Source organism: Somniosus microcephalus, chromosome 2, assembly GCF_052327205.1.
Source record: "Somniosus microcephalus isolate GS21.2 chromosome 2, FLI_Smic_1.0, whole genome shotgun sequence".
Taxonomy (NCBI): Eukaryota; Metazoa; Chordata; class Chondrichthyes; order Squaliformes; family Somniosidae; genus Somniosus; species Somniosus microcephalus.
In genome coordinates, this window is record NC_140988.1 from 140,335,109 (window position 1) to 140,356,196 (window position 21,088).

Here is a 21,088-nt window from a genome sequence, read left to right on the forward strand (position 1 = left end):
TCACCATCTGAAAGCAGGGAGGCACAAGAGTTGCTTTAGAGTGAGGACAGGGTGGCAGCGAGGGAGGCATGAGTGCTGCTGTGCACTGCATTGATTCGATAGTGGCAAAGGATGCTGGTGTGAGGCGCAAGTGGAAAGAGAGAGGTCAAAAAGGTGATGACCTTACCATTGGTGCCCAGAACAGGGTCAGCATCTCCAGTGGCGACGGGGCCACTCAGCCGGCCTGCCATGATTCGCTCCACTCGCTGCTCGAGGTCACTCAGCTGTTTCAGGTCAGGACAGCCTCCCCCGGTCTGTCACTGTTGTCTTCTGTTATGCGCCAGCTTGGCCTACAAGAGAAAGGACAGCGTCTAAGTACAGTGTCAAGCCCTGATCTTGCCCGCACTGCCTCCCATGGTCGATTAGCCCTGACAGTGTCAAGCCCTGATCTCGCCCGCACTGCCTCCCATGGTCGATTAGCCCTGACAGTGCGTAAAGTCCTGAATGTGCAAGTGCTTTTCATGACAGTCCCATAGCTGCTGGATGAGGGCTGGCCATTAGGGCTTTCAGGCCCCTTTGGCCACAAAGTGAGGTGCACATGCAGGGATGAGGAGAATACTGGAAAGGGTACTCACCCTGACAACCCGAGTGAGGTCGTTGAATTTTTTCCGGCATTGTGTTGATGTCCTGCCAACTACATTGTTGGACGTGACCCTGTTTGCCATATCCCTCCAAGCTTTCCGATATTCGGCGGGCAGTGGCCTCCTGGCACCCTCAGGGAAGAGGATATGGCGCCTGTGGTCCACTGCGCCAACCAGCAGCCTCAGGTCACCCTTGTCGAAGCGCTGCGCTCTCTCCCTGGCCTTCTCCATTCTCCTGGGTGTGGAGCAGTTCCAGATGCAGTGTTCAGGCCTTGCCTTAGGGCTGCAGTGTGCAGGGCGTGGCAGCCAAACAATTCCACCCTCCCCCTTTAAGTGCTGACCGGCGCCTGACTGTCTGCCCTCAATGAGCAACTCGCCGCACCTGCGCTGCGCCCGCCTTCGGTGTTTGCGCCCCGGATCGCCGGCTTAGCGCCTAATGATAGTCGTGCATCGCCTGCTTTAGCGCAGCAGCAACCTCTTGGGGCGATGCAACTGAATATCGGCGAAGGTGGCGCTAAGTTGCGCCGGGCGCAAAAGTTAGCGAACGCCATGCTGTAGCGCCCCAAACGTGGCTATACTGAATTTCTAGGCCATTATGTGTAATGCCGTTAGAACTGTATGAGCTTCGTAGAGCTGTTCCTGTCCATAGCACATGGTATAATTATATGGATTTAATGAAAAAGTGCTCGAGATGGCCTGATTTAAATTACTGTCAGACATCAGAGATTTAACATCATGGCCAAAATAGCATTTAGTGATTTTCTGAAGTATGGTAAAATATTTATAGTTTAGTGGGATTTAATTATAGCTTTGTCATTGTTATTAGCTTTATATTTTAGCTTAGTATTAGTGACAATTAGTACAAATGTTGAAAATATTCATGGAGATTTTATCAATTACAGAAACAGTGAAATAAAAATGTCAGTTAAAATTTACAGAGCCACGATTATTTCAGTTGCATTATGCTTTCTCCCCATTTTTTTTAAATACGTAATTTTATAATTTTACATCCATACATATATAACTAGCTGGAGTACCCGGCGTTGCCGAGGGAACTGAAGAACCCTCTGCCATGTTTATAAATAAAACTGTTTATAAAACTGTTGGGATTGAAGAACTCTTGCTAAGTACCCAGGAGGTGGTTGTTTAACTTCGTTTTTAGTGAATGGGGATCGCCAGTAGCCATATACTCCAGGTTTTACAGTTTTCCTTCTATGTGAATTTGGAGGTAGCAAGCAGAATTATAATTATGCAATGTTATCATTGACATTAATGAGAGAGAGAGAGGGGGGAAGGAGAGAGAGAGAGAGAGAGAGAGAGGGGGAAGGAGAGAGAGAGAGAGGGGGAAGGAGAGAGAGAGAGGGAAGGAGAGAGAGAGAGGGAAGGAGAGAGAGAGAGAGAGAGAGAGAGGGGGGGAAGGAGAGAGAGTGAGAGAGGGGGGAAGGAGAGAGAGAGAGGGGGGAAGGAGAGAGAGAGGGAAGGAGAGAGCGAGAGGGGGGAGGAGAGAGAGAGGGAAGGAGAGAGACAGAGAGCGAGGGAAGGAGAGCAAGAGAGAGAGAGAGGGAAGGAGAGAGAGAGAGAGGGAAGGAGAGAGAGAGAGGGAAGGAGAAAGAGAGGGAAGGAGAGAGAGAGAGGGAAGGAGAGAGAGAGAGAGGGAAGGAGAGAGAGAGAAAGAGAGAGAGAGAGGGGGAAGGAGAGAGAGAGAGGGGGAAGGAGAGAGAGAGGGAAGGAGAGAGAGAGAGAGAGAGAGGGAAGGAGAGAGTGAGGGAAGGAGATAGAGAAGAGAGGAAGACACCCCAGGGAAGTGGGTTGGACTCAGAGCCCGGCCGCGGTGACCCAGAGCCCCCGTGCGCAGCCTAGCGCCTCAGGCCCGGCCCGACTCACCTCAGCTCAGCTCCCACTGCCGCCGCTCCTCCGCTCACTGGCTCTCGGGCCGCGCGGTTCTCTCTGTCTCTGTATCTCTTTTCCCGGTCCCGCACTCATGGCAGGCCGCAGGCTTAGGCCCCGCCCACACACGCCATGAAACGCCCCCCCCCCGTGACGCATCATACCGCGGTTCCCCCGTAGGATTGGTCAACCATCACGTCACTCAACGCTAATGCGGCCCGTCGATTGGTCCATCCACTCGTCAGTCACGCCGAAGAAGCTTTGTTAAAATGAGCGGACTTTGTCCGTTTTTTGTAAACTGTCCGAGCAATTTTTGTCTGACCAAAAAATGAACACACCTATGACACTCCCCTAATCATAAGCTTTCTTTTGATATAACATATGTGTAGGTACGCTCTATAACTTTTGAGTTTACCGCGCGCATACACACACTCATTTATATATATATATATAGATATCTAAAAGCTCTCATCTGTTTACACTCAGTAGACCAGTAGGAGTCAAAGGACCCATTGGGCTGCATTTTGGGGGGGGTGTCAGTGGACGCGACCGGTGGCAGGTCGGGTGGGAAAGTGTTTTTTTCTACCCAGCGGGTCGAGACCCCGCTGTGAACCCGCCATCACGTACCCTTACCAAATATCAGGTCTGTCAGCGCTGAGCAGACCCGACACGCAGCGGTGGAGGAGGCAATTAAAATCATTAGTGGCTTGTTTACAGCCACATATCAGTGTTTTTTTCCCAGCTTTTTGGATTTGACAGGTTACCCACCGGTTTCCTGCTGTGCCTAGACCTCATCTGTGAAGTTGAGGCGGGAGGTCAGTGGCCATTCAACCAGCTGATGAGTTGACAGCTTCAAATGTGAAGTCAAAGCTCCTAGCTGATTGAGATATGTTTCCTTAACCACTAGCTTCTCCAAACTGCATTTCCACTACAGATTCAGAATGCTGCAAGTCTTTACACAAGTCTCTATGCAGTCTGACCTCATTACCTCTTCCGCCATTGACAGATCGCTTCTGTCATCTCTACTTCACCTGCCATCTATTCCATTAGCATGGACACTCTTGAAACCCTTCTCACCTTGGTCCGCAGAATCCCACCACAATGAGCCCCAACACCAGGCACACCAGCAGCACTAACAACAACACCAACCTTCTCTGCAATCAACTGATGCTGCACAGGACACAGGGCATCAGCACCCGAGCACATTGCTGCCTGGGAAGCCAGGGATGACCTCACTATGGCCAGATTTACTTCACTTGACGCTGTACACTCTGGCTGCCACATGATGTGCCAAGTTGGCACCACTCCACACCAGCACCATAAAGCATCCCTACAATGCCCAAGCCATTCCTTTCACATTCACCACCATTGCGGGGTGTACTGTTATGTCTCACCATTCACTGCAACTCACTAAGCCACTTCCAAAGGTGCACACAAATCTGACCAAGAACTCAAAAGTTTTGAAAGGTTTCAATGTTTGACAGCACATTAACAGAAACTTTACAGGAGCATTGCATAAAACACCCAAGCGCCTACCCTTGTGTGAAACATAGAAACATAGAAGATAGGAGCAGGAGTAGGCCATTCGGCCCTTTGAGCCTGCTCCGCCATTCAATGAGATCATGGCTGATCATCCAAATTCAGTACCCGGTCCCTGCCTTCTCCCCATATCCCTTGATCCCTTTAGCCTTAAGAAATATATCCAACTCTTTCTTGAATATACTGAATGAACTGGCCTCCACCGCCCTCTGTGGCAGAAAATTCCACAGGTTCACCACTCTCTGGGTGAAGAAATTCCTCCTCATTTCAGTCCTAAATGGCTTACCCCTTATCCTTAGACTATGACCCCTGGTTCTGGACTCCCCGGCCATCAGAAACATTCTTCCTGCATCTAGTCTGTCCAGGCCTGACAGAATTTTATAGGTTTCGATGAGATCCCCTCTCAATCTTCTAAACTTCAGTGAGTATAAGCCCAATCGACACAATCTCTCCTCATACGTCATTCCTGCCATCCCAGGTATCAGCCTGGTGAATCTTCGCTGCACTCCTTCCATGGCAAGAACGTCCTTCCTCAGGTAAGGCGACCAAAACTGCACACAATACTCAAGGTGTGGTCTCACCAAGGCCCTGTACAACTGCAGCAAGACATCCTTGTTCTTGTACTCGAACCCTCTTGCTACGAAGGCCAACATACCATTTGCCTTCTTAACCGCCTGCTGCACCTGCATGCTTACCTTCAACGACTGGTGTACAAGAACACCCAGGTCTCTTTGCACTTCCCCTTCTCCCAATCTATTACCATTCAAATAATAATCTGCCTTCCTGTTTTTGCCACCAAAGTGGATAACCTCACATTTATCCACATAATAGTGCATTTGCCATGTTTATGCCCAATCACCCAACCTGTCCAAATCATGCTGGACTTTCACGACATCCTCCTCACAGCATACCCTCCCACCCAGCTTTGTGTCGTCTGCAAATTTGGAGATATTACATAAAAATACCTCGTCCAGATCATTAATATATATTGTGAACAGCTGGGGTCCTAGGACCGATCCTTGCGGTACCCCACTAGTCACTGCCTGCCACTCGGAAAATGACCCGTTTATTCGAACTCTTTGCTTTCTGTCCACCAACCAGTTCTCTATCCAAGTCAATACCTTGCCCCCAATCCCATGTGCCTTAATTTTGCACGCTAATCTCTTATGCGGGACCTTATCGAAAGCCTTCTGAAAGTCCAAATACCCCACATCCCACTGGTTCTCCCTTATCTATTTTACCAGTTACATCCTCAAAAAATTCCAGTAGATTAGTCAAGCATGATTTACCTTTTGTAAATCCATGTTGACTTTGTCCGATCCAGTCACTGCTTTCCAAGTGCTCTGCTATTACATCTTTTATAATGGACTCTAGCATTTTCCCCACTACCGATGTCAAGCTTATAATTCCCCGCCTTTTCTCTACCACCTTTTTTGAATAGTGGGGTAACATTAGCCACCCGCCAATCCATGGGTACCGTTCCAGAGTCTATCGAGTTCTGGAAGATGACCAGCAATGCATCTACTACTTCTAGGGCCACTTCCTTAAGTACCCTGGGATGTAGATTATCAGGCCCTGGGGATTTATCGGCCTTCAGTCCCATCAATTTTCCTAACACCATATCCCTACAAATACTGATTTCTTTCAGTTCCACCCTTTCATCAGACCCTATGTTCCCCGGCATCTCTGGGAGGTTATTTGTGTCCTCCTTTGTGAAGACAGAACCAAAATATGTATTTAGTTGGTCTGCCATTTCTTTGTTCCCCATTATGAATTCCCCCGATTCTGACTGCAAGGGACCTACACTTGACTTCACCAATCTTTTTCTCTTCACATATCTATAAAAGCTTTTACAGTCAGTTTTTATGTTCTCTGCAAGCTTACTCTCATATTCTATTTTCCCTTTCTTAATTAATCTCTTTGTCCTCCTTTGTTGAATCCTAAACTGCTCCCAATCCTCAGGATTATTGCTTTTTCTGGCCAATTTATATGCCCTCTCCTTGGACCTTATGCTATCCCTAATTTCCCTTGTTAGCCACGGTTGGGTCACCTTTTTTGTTTTATTTTTATGCCAAACTGGGATGAACAAATTCTGTAGTTCATCCATTCGGTCTTTGAATGTTTGCCATTGCCTATCCACCGTCAACCCTTTGAGTGCCATTCCCCAATCAATCCTACCCAACTCGCTCCTCAGACCATCATAGTTTCCTTTATTTAAATTGAGGACCCTAGTCTCCGAGTCAACTACTTCATTCTCCATCTTAATGAAGAATTCGATCATATTATGATTGCTCTGACCCAAGGGGCCTCTTACAACAAGATTGCTAATTAATCCTTTCTCGTTACATAATACCCAGTCTAAGATGGCCTGATCTCTGGTTGGTTCCTCGACATATTGGTCCAGGAAACCATCCCGTAAACACTCCAGGAATTCCTCCACCACAGTATTGTTACTCATTTGGTTGACCCAATCTATATGTAGATTAAAGTCACCCGTGATGACTGCTGTGCCCTTATTGCACGCTTCTTTAATTTCTCTTTTAATGCCATCCCCAACCTCCGCCTTACTGTTTGGAGGTCTATAAACCACTCCCACTAACGTTTTTTTCCCCTTAGTTTTTCTCAATTCTACCCATACAGATTCCACCTCGTCAGAGCTAATATCCTTCATTACAATTGTGTTAATCCCTTCTTTAACCAGTAATGCTACCCCACCTCCCTTTCCTTTTTGCCTATCTTTCCTGAATATCGAATACCCCTGGATGTTGAGTTCCCAGTCCTGGCCTTCCTTGAGCCACGTTTCCGTAATCCCAACCAAATCGTATTTGTTTACTTCTATTTGCGCAGCCAATTCATCCACCTTATTAGAAATGCTCCTCGCATTAAGACACAAAGCCTTCAGGCTTGTTTTTTTAACGCTCTTTGACCTATTAGAATTATTATTTACTTTGGCCATGTTTGATTTAAACCGTTGATTTCTGTGACTGCCACTTTTGTTTTTCTCCTTCCTATCTTTTGCTTTTATCCTTGTTTCCCTTTCCTCTGTCTCCCTGCTCAGGTTCCCAACCCCCTGCCATTTTAGTTTAAACCCTCCCCCACAGCACTAGCAAACACTCCCCCTAGGACATTGGTTCCAGCCCTGCCCAGGTGTTAACCGTCTGGTTTGAACTGGTCCCACCTCCCCCAGAACCGGTTCCAATGTCCCAGGAACTTGAATCCCTCCCCCTGGCACCATTCCTCTAGCCACGTATTCATCTGAAGTATCCTTCTATTTCTACTCTGACTAGCACGTGGCACTGGTAGCAATCCTGAGATTACTACCTTTGAGGTCCTGTTTTTTAATTTATCTCCTAACTCCCTATACTCCGCTTTTAGGACCTCATCCTGCTTTTTACCTATATCATTGGTGCCTATATGCACCACGACAACTGGCTGTTCACCCTCCCCTTCCAAGATGTTCTGGAGTCGCTCGGAGACATCCTTGACCCTTGCAGCAGGGAGGCAACACACCATCCTGGAGTCTCGTCTGCGGCCGCAGAAACGCCTATCTATTCCCCTTACAATTGAATCCCCTATTACTATAGCTCTACCCCTCTTTTTCCTCCCATTCTGTGCAGCAGAGCCACCCCTGGTGCCAGGAAGTTGGCTGCTGCTGCCTTCCTCTGATAAGCCATCCCCCCCAACAGTACTCAAAGTGGTGTATCTGTTGGAGAGGGGGATGGCCACAGGGGACCCCTGCACTACCTGCCTGCGCCTAGTACTCTGCCTGTTGGTCACCCGTTCCCTTTCTTCCTGTCCAACCTCTACCTGCGGTGTGTCCAACTCCGTAAATGTGCTATTCACGATGTCCTGAGCATCGTGAACGCTCCAGTATGTGTCCAATCGCAGCTCCAGCGCCGCAATGCGGTCTGTCAGTAGCTGCAGCTGGATGCACTTCCTGCACATGTAGCTGTCAGGGACACAGGAAGTGTCCCTGATTTCCCACATATCGCAGGAGGAGCAGATCACGGGGCCCGGCTGTCCTGCCATGACTTACACTTTAATTAATTGAATTTAAATTAAATCAATCCATCCCACTAATTACACTACAGTTAACTGGTTTACCAACAGTCCCTGCTACACCAGAGAGACCTTAGAAACTATAAACCAGAGTTAAAGTTTAAAAAAAAAGAGAATTACTCACCAACCAAATACTCACCAACCAATCACTTACCTGCTTCCTGGTGACATCACACTTTGATTACTTTTTACCTCTCTCCCCTGCTGTTGAACTGGTCGGGCCGCTCCTGACTCACTGCCGCCGGTGTAACTGCCGCCGATGCTGTGTTCCCACACAGGCCCGCTCTGGTCGGGCTGCTCCTGACTCACTGCCGCCGGTGTAACTGCCGCCGATGCTGTGTTCCCACACAGGCCCGCTCTGGTCGGGTCGCTCCTGACTCACTGCCGCCGGTGTAACTGCCGCCGATGCTGTGTTCCCACACAGGCCTGCTCTGGTCTGGCTGCTCCTGACTCACTGCCGCCGGTGTGTTGTTAGTTGGTATGATTGCACTAGGATGAGGGTGAGTGTGAGGGGTGGCTAGTGAGATGGGGATGTGATAATGTAGATAGAGAGGGATGGGTGGAGGTGTGAGTAAGGATGTGCAGGAGTAGGGTAGGGAAGGCAGAGTGACGGGGATGTGATGAGAGGCACAGCAGGATGAGGTTGAATGTGGCTTTGTACTAACGTTTCTTGATCTACTGAGATCATTGAAATGTTTGCGTTACTACACTCAGGTCCTCCTGACCACATCCCTGCTTGTGCCCTCCTCTGCAATGTGCAACCAGGCTGTGTTGATCTCCTAGGGAGGTCTCTTCTGCCCATGGGAAGGGAAGAGGATTTCCCTGCGTGCTCTGACTCCTTCCATAAGCATATGGAGGGAGGCATAGGAGAGCTTGGGTGCAGCACTGCACCTCTGTGCAGTGCTTGTCAGTGTTTGCAGCACCTCAATGCTGTAGAACGCTGACAGCACAGATATCAAAATAAATTTGGTCATGGTCCCTTTAAGGAAACTGGCTGATGACGCGTCATCAAATGACATCACCAGACCTGCTTCCTCTAATTTGCCAGGAAACGCGCTGGGCGGGCTTAACAAGCCCAATGAAGGCTGGGATGGAGACCCCAGTGGGGTCGGGACCCGCCACCGACATCGCCTGCCACGGACCCGCCAAAGTTTGTAAAATCGCGGCCATAGAGCCTGTGCCAGATCTTTGCTAGAGTAATCCAAAACTAATCTTCTTGCCCTGCTCTTTGCCTATACTTCTGCATCTTTCTCGGCTTCAAATATTTATCCAATTTTCCCTTAAAAGTTGCAGTGCGCTCTTCATCAGCCACTTCCTGTGGCAAAGTATTCCATGCTCCAGCAACCTACTGAGCAACAAAAGTACTCCTAATCTTGTTCCTCTCTCTCTTGTAGACAATTTTAAGTTGATGACCTCTCGCCACTGGCTCCCCAACCAGGGGAAATTATCTTCTCCTGTTCACTCTATCAAAACTCTTCATAATTTAAAAAACCTTTACAACATTTCCCCTTCACCTTCTCTGCTCCAGTGGGAATAATCCCACTATCTCAAGTCCTTCCTCAGAAGCATAGTTTCCCACTCCTGCTAATGTCCTTGTGAATTTACACTGTACGTTCTCTGTTGCTTTCATGTGCTTTGCATAATGCGGGGTTTAAAGCTGCACAGAGTTTTCTAACTGGCCTATTCAAAGTTTTTTTAACAAATTTATAGTAAGTTTATTACTATTGTACTCGATGCTCCATTTATAAAACCAAAAAATGCTGTTGCCGCATAACAGCAGTCACTGCATTTCAAAGTAATTCATTGCATGCAGTGCAGTTTTGGATGTTTCAAAGAGATTCATAGGCATTACATAAATATAAGTCTGTCTTTATTAGTATTTTTTTTTCAGTATTATGGTGACAAACATGCACAGCAGTACGGTGGCATAGTGGTTAGCACTGTTGCCTCACAGCGCCAGGGACCCGGGTTCGAATCCGGCCTCGGGCGACTGTCTGTGTGGAGTTTGCACATTCTCCCCGTGTTTGCGTGGGTTTCCTCCGGGTGCTCCGGTTTCCTCCCACAGTCCAACGATGTGCGGGTTAGGTTGATTGGCTATGATAAAATTGACCCTTAGTGTTAGGGGATTAAATACGTGGGGTTACGTGGATAGGGTGGGATATGTGTTGGTGTAGGGGTTACGGGGATCAGGTGGGATATGTGTCGGTGCAGGCTCGATGGGCCGAAATGGCCTCTATCTGCACTGTGGGGTTTCTGTGATTCTGTGATTCAGTACAGATTTATGGATGGAAATATATGAAAGGAGCTTTTATGCCAGGATTATTAAACAATTCTAGCTTTATAAGGAAGTCAGTATCATAAAATCATTCTAACAAAATCCAGGACATAATGAGTTACAGAATAAAGTAATAACTATAACAACAAGTTCTGGTTAAAAGATGAATCTGAACTTTAAGGTCAGCAAATCTCTTGCAATCAGTTTAACTTCAATATTTCTAACCTAATTTTCTCAATTAATATTCTTGAATTATATTTCTAATAAAATCCTTTATATACAACTGATGTCCCTCCTCCCACGTGGAGTTCTAATCTTGTACTTTTTTTTTAATGTTGGGTTTTATTTTCATAACCATACTCTAATGTCTCTTAAGAGATTATTAGGAAGGCAATTACAGTGCAATTGTAAATGTTAACTTGGCTTGAGGCAGAGAAGTCATTAAACTCTCTCAAAGCAACCTCAGAAGATTTGTGTCTTTGATCTAATATCTTCTTTGAATTCTCCTTGCATGTAATAATCACCGTTTATCTTTAAATTTCAAGATTCACGAGGTCTTCAATTGCCAGGAGTGCGACAAAAAATTCATATCTGCAAACCAGTTGAAGCGCCATATGATTACCCATTCAGGTAATTCCAACCTGGAGTTTCTTGCTGAAGCATAAAAGCAGATAGCATGAAGTTTCACTTTCTGGGGTACGCCTTGTGACCTGCTTCCCTGGTAATTAAGTAACACAAACTAAAATTTGTCATAGCTGCTTAACTCTTTAATCTGAAAAAGAGCCGATTTATGTTCATGGTGTGAAGCTACTTTTCTTTGAAGTCATTCTCCTTTGACTGAAGCTAATTAAACAGAGTTTGGAATTTAGAAGAGATGGTTTAAGATGTGCAAATTGCAGAAGATATACCCGAGCTTGTCCTACAAAAAGCAATTTGACGCACGTAATTCAAAAGGCATGCAGCTGTCTATCTAATTGGTTTAATCTTAATTGTGTTGACTTAATTGCAAGATTCCCTCAGTGGATAAAGTCTCCCTTTCATCTTTCCTTCTTTACAAACTGACAGTTTAATATTTGCTGCTCGTTTTCCACAGAGAAACGCCCTTACACCTGTGAGGTCTGCAGTAAATCTTTCAAACGTCTAGATCAAGTGACTGCGCATAAAATTATCCATAGCGAGGATAAACCCTACAAATGCAAACTTTGCGGAAAAGGATTTGCTCACAGAAATGTGTACAAGAACCACAAAAAGGTAAATATGAATTCAGTGTATATACATATGTATGTATATATGTATATGTATTTGTGTATGTGTATATATATGTATATATATGTGTGTGTGTGTGCGTATATATAGACATATAAAAAAATTACACACAAATTTGTGATTAACCCTGCAGCTGACTGCAAAAAAAATAACCTTGTAATCCTACTACCAATCATGATTGATAAATTTGCACTTGCTTGCGTCACAATGTTTGTAATCTGCACTCACTGACATCACCCTTTCCACAGCACAAGGACCTGGGGAAGCTCTGCATATCGGTAAGTCATTAGTAATTTCCCAGTTGAACAACTTTAAAAAAATTGTACTTTTTAAAAATATATATAAATGCAGGTGGGGAAGTTAATGGTGTTAATACAACCTTATGTGGTGGACAACATGTCAAATCCATTCAATTGTTGTGGATTTAAGATGCTATCCAAACTTTTCAGTTGTGTTACTTCCTTGTAACCTCCTTCTACCAGTTTTAATTCTGTATCTGACACATTCAGGTGTCCTGACCACTGCTAAAATGTAAAATGTGTAGCATTTGCCAAGCTGTACAGTATATGGTCTAATTGAAACACAGCTAAAAATGGGAAAGATTCAGTTTACTGACTGGGCATGCAAGTTCACTTTGAGTCATGAAAGTGGTTGTGTTATATAAATAGTGTAAATATTTTGTTTGCACCAAGAATACTATGGAAGAGCTTTGTACCATTAGTACTTGGAGAGCTGTGAATTAAAAAGCCTAAAATATTGGGCCAATCTCTTCATTTCCTGAGTTGGTTGAATGGTTAGAATTATTTAGCTGAGGATCATTATTACTGGTTTGCACTATTTGTCTGTGACTTTCCCGATATCTTGATGTAGGATTATGTCAGCTGTTGAAGGTTCCCACTTCTCCTTTATATTGCAACAAAGAATAAATAAAAAATTGTTATGAGCGCAACATTTTTTCGCAGATGATGGTAATGAGTCTGCTGTTGCCATTTACAGCTCCTCTAAACCCATCCTTTGTTTCTTTACTTGTCCCATTACCACCCCTTTTGACTTGTCTCATCACCTCTTTTATCATTTAAATCTCTCCTGCCTTCCAGCCAATCACAGACCTTCCCTTTTGTTCTTGCCTCCTCCTTTCCTTGCACATGTACTTGCTTAAAACCTGTTACATCTATAACAGTTTCCAGTTCTGAAGAAGGGTCACGGACCTAAAACGTTAACTCTGTTTCTCTCTCCACAGATGCTGCCTGACCTGAGTATTTCCAGCATTTTCTGTTTATATTTCAGATTTCCAGCATCTGCAGTATTTGCCTTTTAAATTGTTATGAGGATTAATTTAACAACCTTAAGGGATGTGGTCAAAATAGTTAAAGCACGTGTGTCACAAGAGTTCCTGCGACCCCTTCAATTTCTGGGAGTCCTCTGATTTTAAACATGCCCTTCATTCCTGCTGTTGCAGTAACTAATTCAAAGTCTTTTATGCTATGTATAAAGTTCAGCAACAGATATCTGTTTGATCTCTAATTATGCCAGATCTGATGTCTGGCTAAATGTTGCAAAATCCAGGACTCTGCTATTCTCAGACCCACTTCAGATCTTATTCTGAAATTTGAACCCATTCGAAGTTCTGGACCTACTTTGAAATGCTAAGAGCTGTTGGGACACTGCTAGCTAGGGTTGCTACCTTTTGTTCAGTCCAAAATTTGATGATGGGAGTTTTTGACATACATAGACATGGAGTTAATTCATGTTTATTGTGTCCATTTTTATTCAATGACCCATTATATTTTTCTACATAGCTTTACTGATTATTTGGCTCTGAAAATAGTTTTATAATGGGTGACTAGTCTCAAAAATTTAGATAATGGGCCAGAAATTCGTGGCCAAAGGCGTGAGTACGGTCGGGGTACTCACGCATCTGGCCGTTGGAAATGCCGGCGTTCAGCATGCACAGCGCATGCGGGGAACGCCGGCATTTCCAGACCCGAGGTCTAGGCACAGCGCGTGCGACTGCACAGGCAGCGCTTGCGCAGTGAACTTTGTAGATTTCATTCATGGATTCAGTGAGGGTAAGTCCTTACAAGTTACACTTGAAAAAAGCAGGTGTAAAGTTGTTCCAAGGCTGCGGAGGAAGATATATTTTATCGTGGAGCTTCTGAAATGCAATATTTTTGTTTGGGAAAGGGAGGGAAGTTATTTTAAGAAATTTTAAGTAAGTTTTAAAGTTTAAATTTTTTTTTTTAAACGGGTTTTCAGAATGGTAGGTAGAAGGAGCAATTGTGGCTGTGTGAATGGAATGTGAGAATGAGTTATGTATGTATGTCCACATATATTCCTTTACGTATATGTATGTATGTTTTATATTCCTTTACTAATGTGTATGAATGTATGTTTTTAATTATGATTTTCCAATAAGTTACTTTCTCTGAAAGTCATAATTAAATAATACATTCATACACATAAGTAAAGGAATATATACATAACACGCAAAGGAATATATACAGACATACATACTTTCAGAAGCTCCACGATAAAAAAATATCTTCCTCCGCAGCCTCTGGAGCAACTGTACCCATGCTTTTTTCATGTGTCAGTTGTAATGACTTGACCTCACTGAAAGCATGAATGAAAGCGGCGAATTTTACTGCGCACGCGCTGCCTGTGCAGTCGCATGCGTTCTGCCTCTGAACCCCTTCGTTCAGAGGACAGGAAATGCCGGTTTTCCCCACATGCACTGTGCATGCTGAAAACCGGCATTTCCTCCGGCCAGACGCGTAAGTACCCCGACCGTACTCGCGCATTTGGAAGGGAATTACTGGTCCAACATTTCACATGTCAATAAAATGAAAAATTTAACAATTGCACGATTTGCCCCCTCGCATCTGCGACTGAGGGTCCAAGGAGGTGCATTGCGCAAGAGGTCATCGTCGTACGTATCCTCACACTGTTCCCTTTCGGGAACTGTATGAAGTGGTGGAAGGATTTATGGCCGTGATTAACGCTCATTCCGTGACCGTAACCATCTTTGAACCAGCCATTAGGGTGGTTAGTCCTATGGTGTGAGGGTTTTACGGGCTCCCACAACCCATCTGAGGGGGGGGGCCACCCACACCCATGGACGTAAGTATCCCGCTGGATGTCCACCCAGAATTTATAGTTGGAGCTCCGACTCCACTTGCCGGGACTGTCTGGAGTGGGGTTCGAAACCCTACTCCTTCTGGCCCAGCGGCGGGGATGCTTACTGCTACACAAAAGGCCCACTCCGCACAAAAGGTGACACCCATAAGTTTCCTGCGCCTTTTCCCTCCCCGTGACTGGAGCCCTATGCTGCCACTTGAAAGACCAAGCTATCATCTGCCCTTTTTGCGGCGCCTTTGACTTCTCATTACCAATGATGAGCAGGTGCTGCGCCTCCACCTCCTTGAGGAGATTGCTGAGGTCATCATCAGTTCAATTGTGAGTTCTTTTAATGCCGTGAAGTGTGCTCATTCCAGCCATTTCACGTTGCTAATCGGATTGGGCCTTTGGCATAGCGGTAGGATCCCCGCCGCTGGGCCAGATCAGGGTAGGGTTTCGAACCCCGCTCCAGACAGTCCCGGCAAGTGGAGTCGGAGCTCGGGCTCTAAATTCTGGGTTGACATCCAGTGGGATATTTGCATCCGTGGGTGTGGGTGGCCCCCCCTCCTTGTATAGCTTGTGGGAGCCCGTAAAACCCTCCCGCCATAGGACTAACCGCCCTAATGGCTGGTTCAAAGATGGTTACGGTCACGGAATGAGCGTTAATCATGGCCATAAATCCTTCCACCACTTCATACAGTTCCCCAAAGGGAACAGTGTGAAGACACGTATGACGACGACATTGCTAAATAAATAAATGGAATTAAAAAAATTCTTTTAGGGCTTTTAAAAGTCTTTAAATTGCTTTAATCTGTTTAAAACTACTTCAGATTCTTCAAAATAATGTAAACATTTTAAAAAGTTTATAAAAGTTACCAAAATCTTCAAAAAACTTCCAAAAACCTATTTAAACTGCTGCTTTGCATGTAAAAATGCTTAGCAGCTTGACAGAAACATTGGGGGCGTGTCCTGCTACAATGAGACCTTAAGGGGCGTGTCTCACTTGCACTGCACGCTCCAGGCTTCGCGCTGGCTGCACTCCTGGGCGGCATGACGTCATACGCTGCCCGGGATTCTTCTGTTTGAAACACCAATTCCAGGCGTCCCTGGAGCTGATCGGCAGGAGCGCAGGGTAAGTGCATATACGGGGCTTGCACGCGCGGCAAGCCCCGTTCACGAATTTCTGGCCCAATAAAATTCTTTCTGGGCTTCACAACATGAGGTTGGGCAGGCACAATGGATATCTACAGTTTGCCCCAATACTCAGGCCTATTGAGAAGAGTTAAAGTCAGGCCCATTATGAAAGCTTTTGCCTTTTTATATTTTTTAATTGTTTCCATTTGTCTGCAAAACTTTTTGCTTCTAGTTTATCACATTAGTTTGAAAACACAATTATTTTTTCTGTCTTTAAATGACACATCCTATACCCCAGTACCCATCTTCCTCCTCCTCGGCTGGTTCTTACACTTTTCCTCAGTCGCAGTTGATGTAGTTAAATTGGTTAAGAACATAAGAAATAGGAGCAGGAATAGGCCATATGACCCCTCAAGTTTGCTCCACCATTCAATAAAGATCATGGCTGATCTTCAATGTCAACTCCACTTTCCCGCCCGATCCTCATATCCCTTGGTTCCCTTAGAGTCCAAAAACCTGTTGATCTCAGTCATGAATATACTTAATGACTGAGCATCCACAGCCCCCTGAGTGAATACATTTCTCCTTATCTCAGTCCTAAATGGCCGACCCCTTATCCTGAGACTATGCCCCCTAGTTCTAGACTCTCTAGCCAGGGGAAACAGCCTCTCAGCTTCTACCCTGTCAAGCCCACTAAGAATTTTATATGTTTGAATATAATCACCTCTCTTTCTCTAAACTCCAAAGAACTCGTTTATTCCTACTCAATCTCTCCTCGTAGGACAACCCACTCATCTCAGGAATCAAAGCATTTGTTGCACCACCTCTAAAGCAAGTATATCCTTTCTTAGGTAAGGAGGCCAAGACTGAGAACAGTACTCCAGGTGTGGTCTCACCAAAGCCCTATATAATTGCAGAAAGACTTCCTTACTCTTATACTCCAACCCCTTTGCAATAAAGGCTAACATACCATTACCTTCCTAGTTACTTGGTGTACCTGCATGTTAACTTTCTGCTTCACTATTCTTCCTACCAAAGTGGTTAATTTCACATTTCCCCACATTATACTCCATCTGCCATATTCTTGCCCACTCACTTAACTGGTTTATATCGCTTTGCAGCCTCTTTGTGTCCTCCTCACAGCTTACTTTCCCACGTAGCTTTGCATCATCAGCAGACTTGGCTACATTACACGCTGTCCCCTCATCTAAGTCATTGATATAGATTGTAAATAGCTGAGGCCCATGCACTGATTCTTGCGGCACTCCACTAGTTACAACCTGCCAACCCGACAATAACCTGTTTATTCCTACTCTCTGTTTTCTGTCCATTAACCAATCCTCAATCCAAAAGAAAGAAAGACTTGCATTAATTGGGAGGACAGAGGAATCAAGGGCTAGATAGTAGTCAACAAGGAGGTTTGCCTGTATTAAATGGTATATACTTCAATGCAAGGAGTATAGCGAACAAGGCAGATGAGCTGAGGGTACAGGTAGATACTTGGGACTATGATATTATAGCTATTACAGAGACATGGCTGAAAGAGGGGCAGGTATGGCAGCTCAACATTCCTGGTTACAGGATTTTCAGACGGGATAGAGGGAGGTAAAAAGGGAGGGGGGAGGTGTCGCGGTATTAATTTAAGAAACTATTACAGCTGTGAAGAAGGATGATATGTTGGAGGGATCCTCAAACGAGGCCATATGGGTCGAATTGAAAAACAAAAAAGGGGCGATCACACTGCTGGGAGTGTGCTACAGACCCCAGACAGTCAGAGGGAGATAGAAGAACAAATATGTAGACAAATTTCTGAGAAGTGCAAAAACTATAGGGCAGTAATAGTAGGGGATTTCAACTACCCCAATATTAACTGGGATAAAATTAGTGTGAAGGGTATAGAAGGTGCTGAATCCCTAAAATGCATCCAGAAGAACTTTTTTAGCCAGTCTGTAGCAAGCCCAACAAGGGAGGGAGCGGTTCTGGACTTAGTTTTAGGGAATGATGCTGGGCAAGTAGAAGGCGTATCAGTGGGGGAGCATTTTGGCGCTAGTGACCATAATTCTGTTAGATTTAAGGTAGTTATGGAAAAGGAGAAGGATAGACCAGGAATAAAAATTCTAAATTGGGGAAAAGCAAATTCTGCTAAGCTCAGAGGGGATTTAGCCATAGTGGACTGGAAACAGCTACTTGAAGGTAAATCAGTGTCAGAGCAGTGGGAGGCATTCAAGGAGGAGATCCGGAGTGTTCAGACCAAATATGTGCCCTTAAAGAAAAAAGGTAGGACTAACAAATCTAGAGGATAAAGAAAAAAAGGGAGGCGTATGACAGATACCGAGGGCTAAATACATCAGAATCTTTAGAGGAGTACAGAAAGTGCAGGGGTGCAATTAAAAATGATATTAGGAAAGCAAAGAGAAAGCATGAAAAATTCTTGGCAAGTAAAATCAAGGAAAACCTAAAGATGTTTTATAAATATATTAAGAGTAAGAGGATAACTAAAGAAAGGGTAGGGCCTATTAGGTAGTTTAGCAGCTTTAAAAGTGGATAAATCCCCAGGCCCGGATGAAATATATCCCAGGCTGTTAAGCGAAGCAAAAGAGGAAATAGCAGAGGCCCTGACCATAATTTTTCAATCCTCTCTGCCTTCAGGTGTGGTGCCGGAGGACTGGAGGACTACTAATGTGGTACCCTTGTTTAAAAAGGGAGAAAAGGATAGACGGAGTAATTACAGGCCAGTCAGCTTAATCTCGGTGGTGGGAAAATTAATGGAAAGAATTCTGAAGGACAGGATAAATCTTCATTTAGAAAGACACGGATTAATCAAGGATAGTCAGCACGGATTTGTTAAGGGAAGGTCGTGTCTGACAAACTTAATTGAATTTTTTGAGGAAGTAACAAGGAGGACAGGTGAGGGTAGTGCGTTTGATGTAGTGTATATGGACTTTAGCAAGGCTTTTGATAAGGTTCCACATGGCAGACTGGTCACGAAGTTAAAAGCCCATGGAATCCAGGGCAAAGTGTCAAGTTGGATTCAAAACTGGCTCGGAGACAGGAAGCAGAGGGTAATGGTTAATGGGTGTTTTTGTGACTGGAAGGCTGTTTCTAGTGGGGTTCCGCAGGACTCAGTACTAGGTCCCTTGCTTTTTGTGGTATATATCAATGATCTAGACTTGAATATAGGTGGTATGATTAAGAAGTTTGCAGTGCTACTAAAATCAGCTGTGTAGTTGATACTGAAGAAGGAAGCTGTAGACTGCAGGAAGATATCAATAAATTGGTCAGGTGGGCAGAACAGTGGCAAATGGAATTCAATCCAGAGAAGTGTGAGGTAATACATTTGAGGAGGGCTAACGAGGAAAGGGAATACACATTCAATGGTAGGACACTGAGTCGTGTAGAGAAAGAAAGGGACCTTGGAGTGCATGTCCACAGATCCCTGAAGGTAGCAGGCCAGATAGATAAGGTGGTTAAGAAGGCATACGGAATGCTTGCATTTATTAACCGTGGCATAGAAGACAAGAGCAGGGGGGTTATGCTTCAACTGTATAGAACACTAGTTAGGCCTCAGCTAGAGTACTGTGTGCAGTTCTGGTCACCACATTACAGGAAAGATGTGATTGCACTAGAGAAGGTACAGAGGAGATTTACAAGGATGTTGCCGGGAGTAGAGAATCTTAGCTATGAGGAAAGACTGGATAGGCTGGGTCTGTTTTCCTTGGAACAGAGGAGGCTGAGGGGAGACCTTACTGAGGTGTATAAAATTATGAGGGGCATAGATAAAGTGGATAGAAAGGACCTAATTCCCTTAGCAGAGGGGTCAAAAACCAGGGGGCACAGATTTAAAGTAATTGGGGGATGGTTTAGAGGTGATTTGAGGGGAAATTTCTTCATCCAGACGGTTGTGGGGGTCTGGAACTCACTGCCTGAAAGGGTGGTAGAGGCAGGACCTATAACCACATTTAAAAAGTACAGGTAGACTATCCTTTATCCGAAAACCTCGGGACCAGCCGTGTTTCGGTTTTCGGAAAATTTCGGATTTCGGAAGGTGGGTCGGCGGGGGTCCGCGGGGGGGTCCGCGGGGGGTCCGCGGGGGGGTCCGCAGTCGTGGCTTGTCCGTCGCTGCTAGCCTGGAATGCAATGAAGTTCCGCATTTCCACCAACAGGTCGTCGTGCTCGGTCGGAACAGGGGTCGGCACCGCCGCGGGCTCAGAGCTCTCGTTGCTTTCGAGCCTTTGGAAGAGAGTCAGGTGGTTCCGCGGGGGGTCGGCGGGGGGTTGTGCGCACGACTTACGCTGACCCTCTGCTCAGCGTAAGTCGGCGGGGGTCGGGGTCGGCGGGGGTCCGCGGAGGTCGGGGTCGGTGGGGGTCCGCGGGGGGGGTCGGCGGCGGGGGTCCGCGGGGTGGTCCGCGGGGGGTCGTGCGCACGACTTACGCTGACCCTCTGCTCAGCGTAAGTCGTGCGCCACTCTGGTCATGTCGTGCGCACGACTTACGCTGACCGAAAAAACCTTCGGTTTTTAGAGGGTTTCGGTTTTCAGAAGTTCGGATAAAGGGTAGTCTACCTGTACTTTGTACAGCTTGTACTTAAAACGTACTTGTAACAGTACAGTTTGATCCCAGCACCAAACGCATCTTCCCCTCAGTCAGCATTCCTTAGGGACCGCTCCCCCCGCGACACCCTAGTCCACTCCTCTACCACCCCCAGCACCCCTTCCCCTTCGCCCGACACCTTCCCGTGCAAGCGCAGGAGATGCAACACATGCCCTTATACCTCCCCTTTTCCCACTGTCCAGGGCCCCAAACACCCCTTCCAGGTGAAACAGCGATTTACTTGTACTTCCTGCAATTTAGTATACTGTATTCGCTGCTCACGATGTGGTCTCCTCTACATTGTGGAGACCAAATGCAGATTGCGTGACCGCTTTGCAGAACACCTCCGTTCAGTCCGCAAGGGGGACCCCGAGCACCGGTGGCCTGTCACTTCAATTCACCGCCCCATTCCTACTCAGACCTCACCGTCCTCAGCCTCTTGCATTGTTCCACGGAAGCTCAGCGTAAGCTTGAGAAACAGCATCTCATCTTTCGATTAGGCACTCTACAGCCCTCTGGACTCAACATAGAGTTCAACAATTTCAGATCATAACCACGGCCCCTATTATATATGTATATATACCAGCTGGAGTGCCCGGCG

General features: G+C 45.8%; 1 protein-coding gene across 7 annotated transcripts in view; it reads left to right on the top strand.

Annotated features, from left to right (window-relative positions):
* The window catches only part of prdm5 (PR domain containing 5), a 473,803-nt gene that overhangs the window by 167,557 nt on the left and 285,158 nt on the right, over window positions 1-21,088 (top strand). For 4 of the 7 annotated variants that reach the window (XM_085963123.1, XM_085963138.1, XM_085963131.1 and 1 more), the window contains 2 exons: window positions 10,926-11,010; window positions 11,474-11,631. In XM_085963123.1, the coding sequence (XP_085819249.1) occupies window positions 10,926-11,010; window positions 11,474-11,631 (243 nt within the window). Of the gene's footprint in view, window positions 1-10,925; window positions 11,011-11,473; window positions 11,632-11,894; window positions 11,925-21,088 lie in introns of all 7 variants that reach the window. The other 3 variants (XM_085963116.1, XM_085963128.1, XM_085963145.1) reach the window with 1 other exon arrangement.